At 27.4% G+C, this 19,328-nt stretch overlaps 7 protein-coding genes across 7 annotated transcripts; 2 read left to right on the top strand and 5 right to left on the bottom strand.

Moving 5' to 3' along the window:
- Positions 1-1,041: 1,041 nt before the first annotated feature.
- On the bottom strand, positions 1,042-1,854 carry OCT59_024716 (uncharacterized protein; the record flags this gene model as incomplete). The annotated part of the gene is made up of 1 exon (XM_025315289.2): positions 1,042-1,854. One exon carries the CDS (start codon positions 1,852-1,854, stop codon positions 1,174-1,176), a length of 681 nt encoding a protein of 226 aa, XP_025183218.2. The 3' UTR covers positions 1,042-1,173.
- A 3,850-nt stretch (positions 1,855-5,704) lies between these two features.
- OCT59_024715 (uncharacterized protein) lies at positions 5,705-7,156 on the bottom strand (the record flags this gene model as incomplete). The annotated part of the gene is made up of 1 exon (XM_066133434.1): positions 5,705-7,156. The coding sequence occupies one exon, from the start codon at positions 7,154-7,156 to the stop codon at positions 5,705-5,707; it is 1,452 nt and encodes a 483-aa protein (XP_065991627.1).
- Positions 7,157-7,676: 520 nt separating this feature from the next.
- Positions 7,677-8,401, top strand: OCT59_024714 (uncharacterized protein; the record flags this gene model as incomplete). The annotated part of the gene is made up of 3 exons (XM_066133427.1): positions 7,677-7,726; positions 8,059-8,105; positions 8,286-8,401. 3 exons carry the CDS (start codon positions 7,677-7,679, stop codon positions 8,399-8,401), a joined length of 213 nt encoding a protein of 70 aa, XP_065991626.1.
- A 1,374-nt stretch (positions 8,402-9,775) lies between these two features.
- On the bottom strand, positions 9,776-11,757 carry OCT59_024713 (uncharacterized protein; the record flags this gene model as incomplete). Its single annotated transcript, XM_025310356.2, has 4 exons — positions 9,776-10,295; positions 10,394-10,619; positions 10,704-11,578; positions 11,672-11,757. The coding sequence occupies 4 exons, from the start codon at positions 11,755-11,757 to the stop codon at positions 10,103-10,105; spliced, it is 1,380 nt and encodes a 459-aa protein (XP_025183220.1). The 3' UTR covers positions 9,776-10,102.
- A 1,928-nt stretch (positions 11,758-13,685) lies between these two features.
- On the top strand, positions 13,686-14,853 carry OCT59_024712 (uncharacterized protein). Its single transcript, XM_066133413.1, has one exon. It carries the CDS (start codon positions 13,764-13,766, stop codon positions 14,097-14,099), a length of 336 nt encoding a protein of 111 aa, XP_065991625.1. The 5' UTR covers positions 13,686-13,763; the 3' UTR covers positions 14,100-14,853.
- A 127-nt stretch (positions 14,854-14,980) lies between these two features.
- Positions 14,981-16,617, bottom strand: OCT59_024711 (uncharacterized protein; the record flags this gene model as incomplete). The annotated part of the gene is made up of 4 exons (XM_025325028.1): positions 14,981-15,173; positions 15,261-15,486; positions 15,567-16,456; positions 16,538-16,617. The coding sequence occupies 4 exons, from the start codon at positions 16,615-16,617 to the stop codon at positions 14,981-14,983; spliced, it is 1,389 nt and encodes a 462-aa protein (XP_025183221.1).
- Positions 16,618-17,206: 589 nt separating this feature from the next.
- On the bottom strand, positions 17,207-18,840 carry OCT59_024710 (uncharacterized protein; the record flags this gene model as incomplete). The annotated part of the gene is made up of 4 exons (XM_025315291.2): positions 17,207-17,405; positions 17,502-17,727; positions 17,801-18,681; positions 18,758-18,840. The coding sequence occupies 4 exons, from the start codon at positions 18,838-18,840 to the stop codon at positions 17,207-17,209; spliced, it is 1,389 nt and encodes a 462-aa protein (XP_025183222.2).
- Between the last annotated feature and the right edge of the window lie 488 nt (positions 18,841-19,328).

Below are 19,328 nucleotides of genomic sequence, written 5' to 3'. Positions count from 1 at the left end.
TTTGAGTTTATTCATATTGTTCAAATTATTTCATGTTCGGGTTTTTTTGGCTGTCGTGTTCATTTAAAAACTATGTTAATACTCTTAATAGTATTTCCCACGGTTTAGGAAAAAGCCTTCTAATTTGAAGTCTCAATAATAAATGAATAGGAATATCATGAAAATCGGTGATCCGATTATACGTCTTAACTCAGCCTTACAATAATAATAATATATATTGGATTATTGTATATCTATTTTTCGAATATAGTCTTTGATACGATTATCCTTAAATATAAATATTTATGTGAATATCAATCACTAGGCATTTTACAGATCATTATTGTTTCATTGTTCTTTTATTTATTGTTATAAACGGATAGATTCCGTCCATTCATTCACTAAAGAAGTTTAAACTTACTACGTACAATAGGTAAACTATTACCGAATTTATAATTCGTAAATCAAGAATGAAAAAAAAACGGAATTTATCTTATTTTATTTTTTTTTTGTAACACTTTCAATTGACTCGGATAACATACTTTTTTTTTTTTGAACTTAATTAAGATTTTTAGTATTATAGCTTCAAACCTTCTAGATTTCAGGTCATCTACGTCTCCAGTCGTCTCCTGCTGAGTCTTACGTCCCCTGCTGAGTCTTACTCCCCTGCTGAGTCTACGTCCCCTGCTGTGCCATTTAAAAATGATCTAAATGTTTTTAGCAAAAGTATTATTGGTTAGTTTTTATTTCTCCAGAGAACGATACCATGATACAGTATAGCGATAATGATATTTGTTGTGATATTATAATAATTTTAGGATATTCGGGTATGCGAAATTCTTCAAAATCATCCACTTTTAAAGAAACATATAACGATCTTTAAACTCCTCAACTATCAAGAAAATGAGAAAATGACAATCTTCATACGGGAAAATTGATGTACATTGTAAATTTTATGATTAACTTTCGCTCGAGTTGAGTCGAGTCCACTAAAATTAAAATTACTTTTTTTTTTTTTTTAAGATAAACTTTATTAAAATCTTAGTAAAAAAGAGAGATAGAGAGAGAGAGAGAGAGACAACTTTTAAAAAATACTTCTACTTAATTCGTATATATCGATATATAATGTATATATGTATAAAAAAAAAATAATAAACTACCATTTACGATATCAAAAAAAAAAACTCCAAACTCCTACAATTTATTTAAAAATTTTGTATGAATAATACCCGTCTTATTAATAGAATTTTTAACATTACCATTATTATCATCTTGTTTAATCATATTCAAATTATTGTTATTGATTCTTTTTGGTGTCAGATAATTAAATAAATATCCTTTTAAATGGTACTCTAAATTTTCCCTTTGACCGTTAGAAAATTTCAAATATTCTTGATGTTGATCAACATGTCTTAATTCAATACCAAAAATATTTTTATTCAAATACTGAACTATTAACGTATGAGAAACCATTTCACAAGTTATTTGAAATGATTTATTATGATTTAAATGATAATAAAAAGTATAAATCGCACAATCATTAATATTATTATTAGGGGGAATATTCGCGGTCTTATTTAATAATTGAGATTCGTAATCGTGAGAAATCTCTTTACAAGTAATATGAAAAATTTGAGGATCATTAGGTGGATGATAAAAGAATGGATATTCCCCTTCTCCAAAATATTCATGAGAAAATTTGGATAAAGGGTTGTCTTGAGTACGATGCAAGGGTTGACATGACGTTAAATGTTGCATATTATTATTTTTATTAGCACAATTGCTCAAAGAGGTATTATACTTTTCATCAAGAGAAGTAGAAGTGATAATTTGATTATTTTGAGCGGTATTTTGCGCTAATGGATTCATATTCATAATTTTTAAAATTTTTTTTTTTAAAAAAAAAAAGAATAGTAAAAACTGGTTGATTTTTATATATATCTAAAAGATCTAAAAATGGTATGATTTTATCTCCTTTTTTTTTTTAATGACGATTAAAATAGTTTTTTTTCAAAGGGGGCGCATCAAAAAAAAAATTAATACAAATTTGGTAATTATATAAAGTACTAAGTAGTTTGTTACACACAATCGCCATACAACCAACTGCCAAAAGTAGAATCCCCCAACACTTACCGTTTGTGTTCATTGAATAAAATCCACTAAAAATTAGTTTCCCCAAGAAATCACGTATTATGTGTACTTTCGTTTGCTTTGTAAGTTACCAAAGAAAGTTTTTGAATGTATATATCATGTCGATAAACGGCATTTAACTTCTTTCTCCGGTTAATAAAGAATCTTATAGAAAGGATAAAACCTAATTTTAGAAGACATATTAAGACATAAAGGTAGAAATCATCATGTGATTGCGGAAAAAAAATACTCGAATTTAAGCACTGAACTAAGCAATGGGCTATTGGGCTAAGCACTGAGCTAAGCACTGAGCTAAGCAAGCAAAGAAAGAAAATATATATATGTATATATGAATATATATCTTTATTTTTATTAAAAGTCTTACTTTATATTCTGAAATTTACGAAATCATTAATCATTATATTATTACAGTATATTTATTAAAAAGTAGATATTTACTGATTATGAAGATTATGAAGATTATGAAGATTTAACGTGGGATTCAATATATTTATATATATTAAATAATATTTCTAATATAAAAAAAGTTAGAAGTTATAGATATTGTAGATAAAAAGTTATAGAACTTTATAGAGGTTATGATAGTTATAAAAGTTACGAAAACTGTCGAAAAGTTAACGGAAATTACGAAGATAAAATTAAGATCTTTTAATTATAATTATTATAATTGCAAAATAATAAAAATAGGCTACGAAAAAAAACACGATATTATTTCATTATATGATTTTATCTTCATATAAATAATTAAAACTTTCAAATTCAAGCGAGAATAAATATCAATTAAAAGGAATAAAAAATATATATAATTAACTAAAGATCGGTTTTCAATTTTATTAAAACATGTAACAATTTATATAAGATAAAATAGCTCCCAACTCACTCAGATTGATAAAAAAAATAGATTTTAATATACTACATATTACCTAAGAACGACTTCGTGTTACTATCTATCTTCAGCTTGACGCCTGATCTGTATTACAGGCCTATCTGGACCTGCATTATATATATGCTGGTCATGTTTGGCATCACAAAGAGGATCTAATACATCTTGTCCAGAATATATTTGTATTACATACAGTATACAGTACGTATATACCGGTCAAGAAAGTAAAGTGATACAAGAAGGGCGGAACTTAAATATATAGTATACTGTATAATATAAGTCAAAATAGGTCTGTAAATATTTCGCAAGCCCTTTATTGTAAATCTCGATGAAGTTTAAAATTCTAATTATCCTAATTACAGTAAAGTCTAACAATAATAAGTAAAGCTTCCAGTATAAATACTATATCGTTCTCACGCCACATAAACCCAAATCATCTATTATTATGTAATCTACACGTTAAAAAAAATAAATTAATTTAGCGTTACTGTCGTTACTGTCGTAGTGTCGTAACATTTATACTCCGAATTTTGATTTTCGATTCGCCATGTACTGTACAGTATATAAATGTATCCACCAACCAAAACCTAATAACTTTTTACCAGTATTAGAATATTCTGTAAAACGTCAAAAAATAAATATTTTGGTCATATAATAAAAGATGTTCCAATATTAAAACATCTTTTTTTTTAAACCCGTCTTTGCGATATATTAATACATAGGGTATCCTTAAACAATTTGAGTTTTCTCGTGGTTTCTCGCAACTTGCTCGATATACAATTTAATATTGAATTCGATTATTCATCAGCATTTATCTATATTTGTTTTTCGCAATTATCATATATAGTTTTTCGTTACAAATGTACAATATTATTCTTGTAAAATAATAATTTACATTATTAATCTAAAGCGCATAATGTTTTACAAAAGTGATAATAATTAATACAATGCAATTTCCCTATGAAAATTTTCTTATGAAAATTTTTTTCTGGAAATATTACAGAAAGTTTCTGAGTGACACTGTCTTGGGAAAAAATTTTTCCATATATATATAGGGCTTTATTTATCATTGAAAAGAATTTGTTAATATTATTTCATTTTCCGTCCTACATAATTTTTGACATAATTTAATAAAATAACTAAAAAAAGATATTAAACAATGCTATCTTTTTTGTCTTTGACAAATAAAAAATAAATAATCTCAAAAAAACGTAATCGCGTGATTGCACGAGAGGTTTGGAATTTGGATGTTACAATTGTTACATGTATATATGATTGCTAATCACATTAATCACAACCGATTATAGAATGTGATATACCCATAAAAACGTGCACCATGAACCTTAAAATCATCTTAAACCCTATTTATATACAATTCAAATTATTGTTTCAACATTACGCCATCTTAACGAAATTTTTGAATATTTGAAAGATTATAGTTCTTTATATTAGTAGATCGCCTTTGGTGCAAAATAAATAAATAACTCAGTGTATGAAAGGAATTTACGGAGCGCAACATTTCCGCAATTATACATAATTCTAGTTTGCGCATAGCGCAACTTATAATTTTAAAATTTATATTTAAAAACTTAAGATTTTGCAGATATAGTATTAGGTGCGCAAATTGGATTTGTTTTTGCGCAAATTGCATGTGACTTTTTGTTGTACATTGCGCAAAAAGTATTTGACTTGAATTTCATACACTGGGTGCAATCTTTCCGTCAGAATTTTACGGAATACCTTCCAGATGAATCGGAAGAAATTTTATATGGGAATAAAATTATTTAATTCATCTTCAAGAACTAGTCCAATGTTGGATTACGCATCATTTTGTATCAACTGAAGAAGTTTATTGAGGCATTGAACGATAATCTACTCAGCAGAAAATGACACAACTACCCGTTCGTATCATAAATATAATAATTCAAGATTTCTTTCAAGTTTATAGACAAACATACAACTTTTACATCATACCCTGGAGCAAGGACATTGTTATTCAGCGGAATTTGTATTTATCACAAAAGACGTCATCATATACGATCATTCACAGTAACATTCAAATGGTTATTTCGGATGGATTAACGGAATTAATTCTTGCTCAACAAATTTTGAAACATTCGTACTTGGTAAATTACAATTTACAATTACTTTATTAATTCCTAAAAGTTTGGTTAAATTAAATATTTGTAGAAGTTTGCCCATTATTAATTATTTAGGAAGTATTAAAATTGGTTGTGGATATTCTCTTATTTGAGGCCGTTGATGATTTAAAAGATTGAGATAATTTTGGTAATTATGTATTGATTTATATTTGTGAACAATAGACAAGAAATTGTTTAATAAATAAAGCAATGAGGGCAAGCACTCGATTTTATATTGTGATGGTGACGTGATTTACGTGATATTACAAGAATTACTGACCCTACCGACTCGCCGACTCACCGGGCACAACTTTTACGCAAAGATCGCAAATATATCGCGTCTTTACCTTTCGTCTTACCTTACATCATACCTTACGTCAAAGTAAGTCCAGATTATTCTTACGTTAAAATTAACAGCTAAATGTTGAAATGCCAGAGTGGTATATTTATTTATCAATGTCTTTTTTTTTTACAAAATATAAAAATAACTAATATTTGCATCCTAGAATATTACTAAAAAAAAAATTGATCCTACATCTAATCATCTAATTCAAAAAATGTCAATTTCTTCTTCATAAAATTCTTTAATTTCAAAATTCTTAATAACACCCAATTTTTTATATTTTTTAATAATTTTCATATTTTTTCTATTTGCTTCTAAACTATTATAATAACCCTTAATAACAATTAAGGTAAAAGGAATTCTATCTTTCCAATCTATAAAAAAATATTTTAAATCTTTTGGAGATAATTTTGATTGAGAATTATTAAATATTTTTAATTCACAAAAATTTTTTGGGGAATGTTTTAAAATAGTTTTAAATATTTTCATCTCACTTTTACGTCCTACCCACCAAATTTTAATACTTTCTAAATATTGACAACTCATAAATATAGTTTTTAATATTAATTTATTACTAAGTATTATAGAAAGTTTTTTAAGATTAGGACAAAATTTTGCAATATATAAATTTAAATTCTTATTACCTCCATCTATATGTAATTCTTTAAGATTTTTTCCATTTTTTTTTAAAAAATTAATTAAATATTCAAGTTTAAAACATTGATAAGGAATTCTTAAAATTTGTAATTTTGGAAAAAAAATATTTTGTAATTCTTTAAAATCTTCTAAATTTATTCCTTCAAATCCAAGTATAATTTCTTGTAAATTTAAAAATGAAGCAATAAATGATAATGATAAATCTTTACAATAATAACTATATATATGTAATGTTATTAATGTATTTGTTGATTTTGTTAAAGTAGGAATTATATCTTTCCAATCATTTGTACCATAAAAAAATAATTTTAAATTTTTTAAATTCTTTTGTAAAGAGATCAAATCTTTTAAATCATTTGAAACGTTCTCTTTGAATTTTATACTAAGTGATTGTAAATTATGACATATTTGAGATAGATCAGATTTAATACTTGAACTACAATGTAATTCTGTAAGATTTGTTAAACAATTATTTGTTCCAATAAATGATATATTATTAAGTATACTATAATTATCTACACAATAATTTAATCTTCTCAATGATGAAATTTGTCTCAAAAAATTTTTTATGATCTCTCTTGCTATTAAATTATTTCTATATTTTATACTTAAAGAATTGATAGATGATCCAATAGAATCAATTGATGGTTCAAGAACATTATCAATGATTCGTCCAATATCCTGAATTGAAAGAACTCTACAAAATCCTGCATAATTAAACATTGGTGTTTTTGAAGTAAATGTTGGAATGATTTTTTGTAAAAGTTCTTTTGATTCATTAGGAAGACATGAAATCAATGTATTAAGAATTATTGTTTCATTTTTAAATTGATTTTGTATCGTAAAATATTTTAAAAATCTCCAAATATTTCTCCATAAAATTCTAACTGCAACTACACACCAAGAACGATTAACTAATAAACATCCAAATAAAGAGGTTTCACTTTCTTCTAAATATTCAAAAATTTCATATAAACAATCAGCTGGAAGTTGACAAGCCATCTTCTTTTTTTATTGATTATTCGAAAAAAAAAAAATTTTTTTTTTTTTTTTTTTTTGAGTTGTTAAAGAAAAAAAATTACTTAGAATATTAACGCCATTGTGTGACAAATATTCATGTTGATCTGGCTAATCATGTCTGGTTATTGTGTAATGTAGATCAGAAATTTTTTACGTTTTTTTCTTTAATTAGAATTGAACTATGATTTAACAGAGTTTAACTTGATTCATGATTTCCATTCATTCCATTTACAACTTGAAATTGAACTGAACTCGGGAAACTTAACCACACTTAACTACATGTGGTTTATATAATCATGGCGCGGCAATTTGATTTTGTATCAAAAAGTTCAAAAATTTGGTAAGCCTTTTTGACAATTACTAGAATATATGGAGTTCAAAAGAATTTGTATTTAACGTTAATATTAAATACTTTTATACTTTAATACTTTAGAATCAAAGGATTTGCATTCAACTTCAAGTCATTCAATCAATTCAAATCATTTATATTCCACTGTTTCAGATGGCATTCCCAGATGACACACATTCCAAATGTTTTATAAATAACAAAGGGTAGGGTTTATATATAATTTTGTTTTAAGTTGTAACTAGTAATAAGATTTCGTAATTATTGTTGCGAAAAGTATGTGGAGCACGACAAGTCCATATTAAATAATTATAATTATTTTTTAGGACCCCTCGATGATATTATAAATTTCCAATGGCACTGTGTGTGCATAGAGAAATTCATAGAAATTCATCGTACGTTTTATTGGGTGAACAGTCAATTAGGTCTACAGATGCCCAAGTCGAATAGCAGCTTCCTTCTCAATTATTTTGGTAATAAATCAGTTTTATGAATATGATTACAAAGTTACAATTACATTAACTAGTGAATTTTCTAGTACTTTAGGTTTAAAATCTCATCTATTATATCGAGGTCTATCATATGGTAGGTATTTTATATTAATTGTATCAAGTAGCTTTGTAATTTTGTTTACAGGGTTGTATTAATGATTTTTATATAATTTATTTCTTAAGATACAAAACAGATAGAGCTGTACTGTACGTATAAAATGGGTATATGTAAATCATATAAACGCCGGTCCCAATTTTTTTTTTAAAAAAAAAGCAAATAAAACACGTTATTTTGAGAAATATAAAAAGTCACCTGAAATTTATTTAGATGAATTAAAAGAAATAAGAGCATATAGAAATATAATTCCATTTCAAAAAATTAAAATCTAATTTCATATTGTCTCGATAAATTTATTATGTTTGACATTTTTCATTATATCAAACAACAAATATCACATAATGTTTTGATTTACTGTCCATCCAAACGTTGTATGTATGTTTTACACAATTGAAATTGATAGTTTTATAATTTGATTGAAAATAAATTTAAGATCATTTACTTATTTCTATTCCTTTTACGAAATTCATTAATTTATAGGGTTGGAACAATGCAGTATGTCTGGAAATCCTATTATTCTTGATGTATTTTTATTCAGGAGCCTAGAACAAAACTTATGGAACCCATTTTACCAAATGCTTGCTATGGCTTATATATGTAATTAATTCAGATAATTCGGCATTAAAGCGGCGTAATTGTGAAATATATTATACAAAATTTTGTTCGAAGATTCATATGAAAATAGTATTACACCAGTATTACACCGGTGTAATGCCGAATTGGTGTAATGTACCGTAATATTTCGGCATGATTTGAACCTAATTCACCCCCATGTATAGCTATGACTCGAAAAAGGAAATTATGTCACGGCCTCGGTCTAAGATCTACAAACCTTATTTTATACTATATTATTATAACGTTTAATAAAGTATTATTCTTCGTGTTTAATGTAACAAATTATTACACTATTCTTTCCTGATTTTTTAAATTAAATTTCGCGTGAGTTTTAAACAACTCAGTCGTTCATAAATGAGATAATATATTTCAGTCTTATATCCTCTTTAATCAGCATTTTCTTTTGGAAACGTGAATGGTCGATTCTTTTGTGGAAATTTTCATAAATCATTACCTGTCTAGTGTCTACACAATTAAATGCTAAATTAGTATAAACAATATAAGTGCTAAAGTATCACAATGCGTTATATTTTGGACTGGTTTTTTAAATTAGACTTTTGGACAATCCAAAACTGCCCAAACTGTACTGCCCAAACTGTACTGACCAAAACTTTATTAGATCGATCTAAATCTTATACCACATATTAAAGAAATGTTATGTGATTAGAAGAAATAATAACTGAAGTTATAATCAACATATTCTTTGAAGGAATTCTTGAAAATGTGAATTTTTAATTGAAATAATTCGATCAATCGGAATCAATCGGCTTTTAAAATTACAATAACCAGTTGTTTAATAATCTATTAATATAAAAAAACTTAACGCGAGAATGCTTAAAGTGAATATCGACTACGCTTTTTCACGACTGATCAAGTTGTTTAAATTAATAAATGTAAAATCCATCGTCTCGTGTTCTTATAAAGAGTGTGTTTCCCTCTCTCAGTTCCAATATTCCCAATATTGCTGCAATATGACAAATACTACACAAAAATATTCAGAAATCATCTATTAATTTATGGGTTTGTTTCTTCAATAGTCAACCATGACTAAATATTTATTTAAATGTTAAAAGTCGATATAAAAGCCGATTCCAACTTATCCAACACTTTTTTCTTTCCATTTCAAACCAGCGTCCTTTTTTTTTATTACAGCAGGGAAAAAAAGGGTGAAGGAATAAATTTTAAAAGTAAGCGTTATATATTTCTTGGATAAAATTAAATCAATTAACTTGATTTTTTACAAACTTAAATAATATCTATAATTATTTTAAAGAAATTAGTAAAAGATCATAGAAATGAATATACAATAAAAGCAAAGAAAATAAAAAGCAAAATAAAAAATATTTTCTATAAATTAATCAAACTAAAGCATTCATCATTTTTCGAACATCATGAAAAGTTTCAGTAATACTCCTCATAAATTCATCAACATTATCTAAGCTAATTGTCTGACCCCAATAACGGTGTTTCAAAGCGACAATGTTTTGAAAGGTGATATTGCCTCTTTCTTCTTGTTTGACCTTTGAGAATGTAATGGAGTATTTTTCATTCCTTTAAGTAAAAAATAAAAAAATATTTTAACAATTTTAGCAAAATTTCTTTAAAGAAAAATTAATTGATTACTGCGAAGAAATAAATGAATTTATTACTTGTAACGTTTCTTTTCAATGAATTGTCGAACTACTGCTCGTTTAATTGTAGTGCCGGCAAAATCTTTTGATTGAAACCACATGCCATTCCTTTCGCCGGAAATTCGAGATTGAACGTCATTAACCGTCTTTTCAATTCCAGAACCCTCAGAAGGAAGGTCGTAAAAAGATTTAAGTGAAAGTCTAAAATCAGGTTCTTTTGATCCAGAGATAATATCAATGCTCGCTAATAAAAAAAAAAAAAAAGTTTTTTTAATTAAAAAAAAATTGTTAAAAAATTTTCAATTTATAATAATAATAAATTACTAACCTAGACGGTTAAGACTATGAGCGTGGATAGCGACTTTCCATTCATTTTCTTGTTCACTCAAACGCAATGAAATTCTTCTCTTTTTAAATTCTGCAGGAACATAAAAGATGGTTACTTTCCCCTTGTTTATATTTTGTTCACTGTCCAACTTGAATCCAAATTTTTGTTGAAGTATTTTAAACTTTTCCTTAATTAGAAGGGAACCTTGTCGAAATTCATTATAGATCATTTTACCACCGTATAATTTATCATCATCGCGAGAGTAATCGTCAATAATTTCATTGATAATTCTTGATAAGGCATTAAACCTATACCATTCTTGTAAAACAAAAGGATCTTCTGGACTTGTAATACCATAAAATAGAAGTTTACCAAAGATTATTTTAGGTTTAAAAATGATTTGGTCGTCTGGGAATGCAAGACTTCTTTTAATAGTTGTTTTCATTTTTAAAGATAATCTTTCCAAGCAATAATTAAGTTTATTGAAGGTGTTGAATTTACATGGAGTAATTAGATCTAAGAAATTCTCAGACCTGTTAGCATAATTATTATCATCAGCCTCATAATCTTGTAGAAATTCAATGGAATAGTAAGTTATTCTTTTTGATTCATCTAATGAATCGTCACCACCACCATCATCATCACCATCATCATCGTTAATTTCTACAATTTTCTCATTAAATTCAACGAATTTAAGCTTGCTATCTGAAACTGGATCTGCTAAAATGAAGTAACAAACTGCTGGAATAAAAGAAGTCTTGTCAAGCAAATCTCTCATCAAAACTTTGGCTTCTATAAATTGAGATGAATTTCCAGAGATTGTCAAAGTTGTAATTTGTCCGGTATGAACAATAATTCTTGCTCCAGTTTTTCTTCTGAATTAATAAATTGAATTAGATATAATAATATCAGGATTTCAAGAAAAAAAAAACATATATACTGTATATTAAAATAAAAATATTACGTACTCGTATTGCTTAATTATTTTCTCGTTTAATTGAGAAAGTCTTTGACATTTAGTAATATCGAAAGATTTTTCAATAATCCTGGGCATTTTTTTTTTCATTTGATGATCGTATGAACAAAACGAAATTTCGATGGTAAGGATAAATTCTCAGTAAATAATTTTTAACCGATCAATTTATTAAATTGGATTATGTACATGGTGGTACAGCGGCACATCGGTCATTCGATCGCCGATAACGTGATGTTATCATTACATGATTTGATAAACTGATCATTTTATCTCTTCCTAGTTCCTCCTTGACTTTGACTATTTCTTTTATTATATTATGGTCTTTTCCACATGTTGTGAGTGTTTATATATAGGTATATTGTGTGAAATTTTTATTCTTTTTGAAATACAAATATATTATAATTTGAATAACAGATTACCCAATTAAAATTATTACGTTATAATTTTCAAGGAAAGAATGATATAGTGTTGCTTCGCAGGCAGAATAACTCTGGAACAAATTTGCATGAGATTTATGAACGAATTTTCATTTCCTCGAAATTTAAAATCACATGGACAATAAAAAATAATAAGTTTTTTTTTAATTTCTGTAATAAAATAAAAATAATTAATTATTACTTACGTCGCCATAGATGCACTTTCATTATGGTAATATACGCTATCATAGACGCATATTACAAAAAGAAACGTGCATCTATAGTTAAGTTTTATCAAAAAATACGATTATTACACGAAAGCTGATTTTTATTTTACAATTCGCTGTCATTCGTCTTAATATATCAGACAAAATTCGGTTAGATTTCATAATAACTTTTCGGTTAAGTTTCAATATTGATCGTCAGCATTCGTTATATCGAATTATTAACTTTTAACATTTGGCTGTCATTTTTACATTTCTATCATCTGAACTTGAAGATGACAAATTATATAAATTGTGATGACTCATAATAAAAATTTTTATACTGGTAAAAGGCCAAGTAATTGACAATATAAGATATGAAAACTCTCACGCATTTATTAGGTAATCCTTTCGTTTCGTATTCTTTCCATTCAAAATCATTAAAAATCCGGTTTTTTTTTGTTTTTTATACAAAGAGATTACAGCAAATTCATAAATTGCCGGCATTTAGCAAAACTAATGCCGAGAACTTGCCGGGTTAGCAAATAGAAAAAAATAATAACCATGTAACTGACACTTTTGAATTTTAATGGCGCGTCGTTTCAATATATCCGGCCTTTGCATTATTAAAAACTGTGAAACCTAGAAAGCATTCGTCATGTTTCTAAATGTTTCGGGCTTTATAAAATCCATTAATAACCATGTTTCCAAGTGATTAAATAAATCTGTATGGTATTATGTAAAAATATATTTGTGTTCGTCATTCGATGGAGGAGGTATGCGTTTCAGAAAAACGTCATTTCTTGGTCAGAAATATCGTCAAGGGGAAATAAAATGTAATATTCTCAAATATACATGGAGGAATAATTATTTCAGATAATTCGGCATAATGGTGAAAATGGTGAAATATATTACATCGAAGAGTATTACGATCGTGTTACACAAGTATTACACCGGGGGTATTGCCGAATTGGTGTAATGTGGCGTAATATTTCGCATGGCTTGAACCCATGTATAATTCTCAACAATGATTGGATTGCGATTAAGATACGCGTTCGACGCGTCTGGAGACATCATCTTAGAAAGATAAATGATATTACCTAAAAAAAAAATTTAACCTTGTGACGTTGCGAATGTGTATAATACTATAACACTTGGCACACAGCTAACTGCTAACCTAAAATAAAGTTTACAGCATATCACACAATGCAATGTAAAAAAAAAAATTAAATAAAAAAACATTAATATCGGTCTATGAAAATCTGCTTTTTCCTATTGGGCTGAACGATAACTGATAACAGCGATATATACTACCAAATAAGGTAAATTCCCATGACACGAAAAAAATATATAATAAGGGTTATTTGTTTTTTATTTCTCTCAAAATAACAACATTCACATTTATAACTCTCTTCTTACGCTCTAAATAATTCTCAAACAAATAATCCCTTCATAAAAATTTATTATGTCTACAAATCAACAAATAAACATGTATACTGCTTCCTCTTCTTCAGCTAATTGGCGTTTTACATTGTCAGACGGAGAACGTAAAACTAATGTAAAAAGATTATTTGTTCTCTTTGAAGTTTTTAATATCAACCTCAACGTGAATCAGAGGTTTACTGCTTCAAAGAAATGGGAAGATGATGCACATAAGAGAGCTAAATCAAAATATGAATATAATCAAACATTAGTAGCAAAAATGCGCGCTATACAGCAACAGCAACTACAACAAAAGCAACGGCGACAACAGCAACAAAATCAGCAGACCGATGCTGTTGAAATCTTGCGGTCCTCTTGATTTATGCAAATTACATGGTCGCGGTCCGCTCGATTTATGCAAATTACATGGTCGCGGTCCGCTTGATTTATGCAAATTGCATGTAATCCAAATATGTGCGTGCATTGCGCGACCGCAATGCGCAATAAAAATCACGTGCAATTTGCAACAAGCATGGCATCTTATATTGTCATACGAAGAACGTAAAGCTAACATGTATAGGACTTTTTTATTGTTTACTCTCCTGCTTTTACATAAATGAATAAATAGAACGTAAAGCTAACGTAAAAAGATTATTTGTGCTCTTGGAAGTTTTTAATACAAAATACAACGTGAATCAAAGATTTAAAGAAATGGAAGAAGATATATATAATAAAGCAAGTTCAAAAATTGAATATTATCAAATCATAACAGCAAAGTTACAGTCACTTAAGCACGCTCAACTGAAACAAGAACAACAATTCCAACAGAAGCAACTATGACAATAGTGACAGCAGTGTAACATAAAAAAAAGCCACATTCGAAAACCATCTATTAATTTATGGGTTTTTACTTTAATAGTTTCACGCTTAGTATAAATTTGGGGGCAATCATGGCAAGAATAAACCTTCTGTTTTACGTTATTTATTTGTTGGCAAGCATAGTACTTTTAATAATTAACTATGTAATAATTATTGAGATTAACTCGTGAAATCTTCAACCTTCTCTCGCATTCTCTTGCGACATTTTATTAAAATATAAAAAAAGAATAAAAAGTTATAAAGTAGGAGGGGCTAAAATTTTATGACCAGTTAAATAATATCTCTTAAAGAAAATAAAATAAAATAATTTATTTGACAATAAACTTAAATAATTAAGAAGATTCGTGAAAATAGGATTAAAGCGAAAATAAAAAATATTTATCAAACAAAAACATTCATCATTTCTCGAGCATAAAACAAAGATTCAAAAATACTCGTCATAAATTCTTCAACATTATCTAAGCTAATTTTTTGATCCCAAAATTTGTGTCCTAAAGTGATAGAGTCTTGAATGAAGAATTTACCTTTCTCTTCCTGTTTTACTGTTGAAAACGTAATAGAAAATTTTTCATTCCTTCAATTTTAAAGTAAAAAAATTTAAATTAATATGAATTTTTTAAAAGATTAATTGATCACCGTGAGAAAACAATAAATTTATTACTTGTAGCATTTCTTTCTAATGACTTGACGAATTACAGCTCTTTTAATTTCAGTGCCTTTAAAATCTTTTGATTTAAACCACATGCCATCTCTTTCAGCAGAAATTTGAGATTGTACGACATTCACTGTTTTCTCAATTTCTGAACCTTCAGAAGGAAGTCCATAAAAAGTTTTAAGTGAGAATCTTATGTCAGGCGTTTTTGATCCAGAGACAATATCAATATTAGCTAATAATAAAAAAAAAGGAAGTTAAAAAAACAATTTATTTTTTTCTTTTTTAAAGAATTTAAATTGTAAAATCACTCACCTAGACGATTAAGACCATGAGCATTGATAGCAACTTTCCATTTATTTTCTTGTTCACTCCAACGCAATGTTATCTTTCTCTTCTTAGTTGGTGATGGAACATAAGTAATATTTACTTTTCCCTTGTTTTTACCCTGTTCATCATCCAATTTAAACCCAAATTTTTGTTGAAATATTCTAAAATTTTCCTCAATTAGAGGCGAACCTTGTTGAAATTCATTATTAACGGTCCTACAACCATAAAGATCACCATCATCACAAGAACAATCGGCAACACTTTCGCTACGACCTCTTTTTGATAAGACATTAAACCTATACCATTCTTGTAAAACAAAAGGATCTTCGGGATTAGTAAAATCAAAAAATAAGAGTTTACCAAAGAATATTTTAGGTTTAAAAATGATTTGGTCGTGGAATGTAAGACTCCTATTAATAGTTGTTTTTATTTTTAAAAATAATCTTTCCAAACAATCACCAATTTTATTGATGGTATTGAATTGATATGGAGTAAGATTTATATATTCATCAGGTTTATTATCGTCATAATTAACGACAGTCTCATCAAACTTAATGAAATAACGAGATTTTATGTCTGATCCATCTAAAGAATCATTATCATCATCATCATAACCATCATTACCATCATTACCATCATCACCACCATCCCCATTAATTTCTACAGTTTTCTCATTGAATTTCTCAAATTTAAGTTTTCTATTATTCGAAACATGTTCAGCCAAAACAAAATAACTAAGTGTTGGAAGAAAGGAGGTTTTTTCAAGGAAATCTCTTATCAAAACTTTGGCATTTATAAATTGAGATGAATTTCCGGAGATTGTCAAAGTTGTAATTTGCCCGGTATTAAGAATAATCCTTGCTCCAGTTTGTGTTCTAAAATTAATAAGTGAATTAAATATAATAATATCAGGTCTCAAAAAAAACCCAAGATATATTAAAATAAATATTACGTACTCGTATTGCTTAATTATTTTCTCATTTAATTGAGAAAGTCTCTGGCATCTAGTAATATCAAATTTTTCGATATTCGACATTTTTCTTTCGAAGATTGTATGAACAAAAGCGATGGTAAAGGGGTGAAGGACTGTAAGTACTCCCAATAAGTAATTTATATCAAAATCAATTACCTTTTTTCGAAACAATAACTATCATATGACTGACCGCTGTGTACACGGTGATACATGGGTATTACACGATGGTTGCAATTATGTGTTATTATAATCTCATTTCGACTTTCGGCCACAAAATATTATTATTTATCGTATGTAATAGGTAAATTTGGTAGACAATTGCATGTAGATCTTGTAGACAATAATTAACGATCGGCAATCAACTGAACGAACAATCAACAATTTTTTAAATCACACAAATCACACAAATACTGTACATTATTCCTAATATGTTTTTAAACTCATTTATAATCACGAAGTAATAGTTCAAATATTTGCCAAAAAGTACGGAAAATAGCTTAAAAAACTTTATGCTCCAAACTGAGATATACATTGTCAGATAAATAATTTCGATTAGATGAAATAAAATTTATTTATTTGATTTTAGCTTAAACAATATTTACATAAATTAGAAATTTATACAAAAAAACAGAAAATATTTTCTATAAATTATTTATATTGCACTTATCAATTCTCGAGCATAATGTAAAATTTCACTAGCGCTCTTCATAAAATCTTCAACGTTATCTAAGCTAATCTTGCTAATCTTTTGTTTCCAAAAACGATGTTTCAACTTGATAAAATTTTGAATCGTAATTTTACCTCTATTGTCCTGTTTTACCGTTGAGAATGTAATAAAAAAATCCTTATTTCTTTATAATTTTAAGTGAAAATAAAGATTTAAAAGATGAGAATTGTTTAAAAGAAAAGATTAATTAATCACTGTGAAGAAACAATGAATCTATTACTTGTAACGTTTCTTTTCAATAACTTGTCGAACAACAGCCCGTTTAATTATAGTATCGATAAAATCATTTGATTTAAACCACATTCCATCTCTTTCGTAAAAAATTTGAGACTGAACTTTATCAACCGTCTCTTCAATCTCTGAGCCCTCAGAAGGAAGATTATAAAAAGTTTTAAGCGAGAGTCTAATATCAGGCTCCTTTGATCCAGAGAGAATATCAATATGCGCTAATAAAAATTTGTTAAAAAAGAAAAAAAAAATAAAAAATACATTTTAATTTTAGTTAGTAAAATCACTCACCTAAACGATTAAGACCATGTGCGTTAACAGTAACTTTCCATTTATTTTCTCGTTCGCTCCATCGCAATGTTATCTTTCTCCTCTTGAATTCTCCAGGAGAATAAAAAATGCTTATTTTTCCTTTGTTTTTGTCTTGGGCAACTTGTTCACTGTCCAATTTGAAATCAAATTTTTGTTCAAGTATTTTGAAATTTTCTTTAATTTGAAGTGAGCCTTGATGAAATGCAGTATTAACGGTATTATTATTGTAAAATTCACCATCAAAAGTATAATCATCAATACTTTCACGACTACCATGTTCTGATAAGATATTAAACATATACCATTCTTTTAAAACAAAAGTATCCTCAGGATTAATAACATCAGAAAATAAGGCTTTGCCAAGGTATATATTAGGTTTAAAGACGATTTGGTCGGGAAATGCATAACTTCTTTTAATTGTTGTTTTTATCTTTAAATATAATCTTTCCAAACAATCTTCAATTTTGTTGAAAGTATTAAAATGACATGGAGAAATTAAATTTAGGAATTCTTCAGGTTTGCTCGAATCATCATCATCGTCGGTCTCATTATTTTGTTGTAGAAATTCAACGAAATAATGGGCTTTTCTGTCTGAATCTTCCAAAGAATTATCACCACCATCACCGACATCATCGTTAATTTCTATAGTTTCCTCATGGAATTTAACAAATTTAAGTTTGTCATTATTTTTCAAAATTGATCTGTCCAAAATAAGATAATAAACTTTTGGAATAAAAGAATTTTTTTCAAGGAAATCTCTTATCAAAATTTTGGCTTTTTTAAATTCAGATGAATTTCCGGAGATTGTCAAAGTTGTAATTTGCCCGGTATTAAGAATAATCCTTGCTCCAGTTTGTGTTCTAAATTGATAAGTGAATTAAATCAATATCAGGTCTCAAAAAAACCTCAAGATATATTAAAATAAATATTACGTACTCGTATTGCTTAATTATTTTCTCATTCAATTGAGAAAGTCTTTGACATTTAGTAATATTAAATTCTTCAATAATTTTTGACATTTTTTTTTCCTTTTCTTTTAAAAAAAAAATCGTGTAAACAAAATGAGATTTAAGAAATAGAGAATTGGTGTCTGCCTTTTTCACGAGACAATAGCATCGTAAACATCATATGACCAGCCGATCATTTTATTAAATTAGAAATGTGCACACGGTGGTACAGTGGTACGATTTTAAAAAGAAAAAACAAAAATAATAGTTACTAGTTTGAAATTAAAAATTGATTCTGCAACTTACATACAACATAGATATATCGATGTAACATATTATGTGTTAGCTACTGCTATTTCGATCATTTTTTCTTTCAAAATTTTATTATAATTCATTTTACGATAAATACTCGTGAAGGGAGAAAAACGTTCCCATTGGTCATTGAGGTCTCTCGTATGACCACTGTGATTATCTGATATTACGTAATATTATAATCAAGATACTTCATGACAATCACTTTTTATATATTTTATGCGTGATAGAAAGTTTGATGTGAAGTT

The sequence above is a fragment of the Rhizophagus irregularis genome, chromosome 5 (genome assembly GCF_026210795.1).
Source record: "Rhizophagus irregularis chromosome 5, complete sequence".
Lineage (NCBI taxonomy): Eukaryota > Fungi > Glomeromycota > Glomeromycetes > Glomerales > Glomeraceae > Rhizophagus > Rhizophagus irregularis.
Note: the sequence above shows the minus strand (reverse complement) of the source record. Positions and strands in the feature narration are given on the sequence as shown.

Excerpts from the sequence above, each read along its gene's own strand:
- OCT59_024712 (XM_066133413.1), top strand. The coding sequence starts at position 13,764 with ATGTCTACAAATCAACAAATAAACATGTATACTGCTTCCTCTTCTTCA.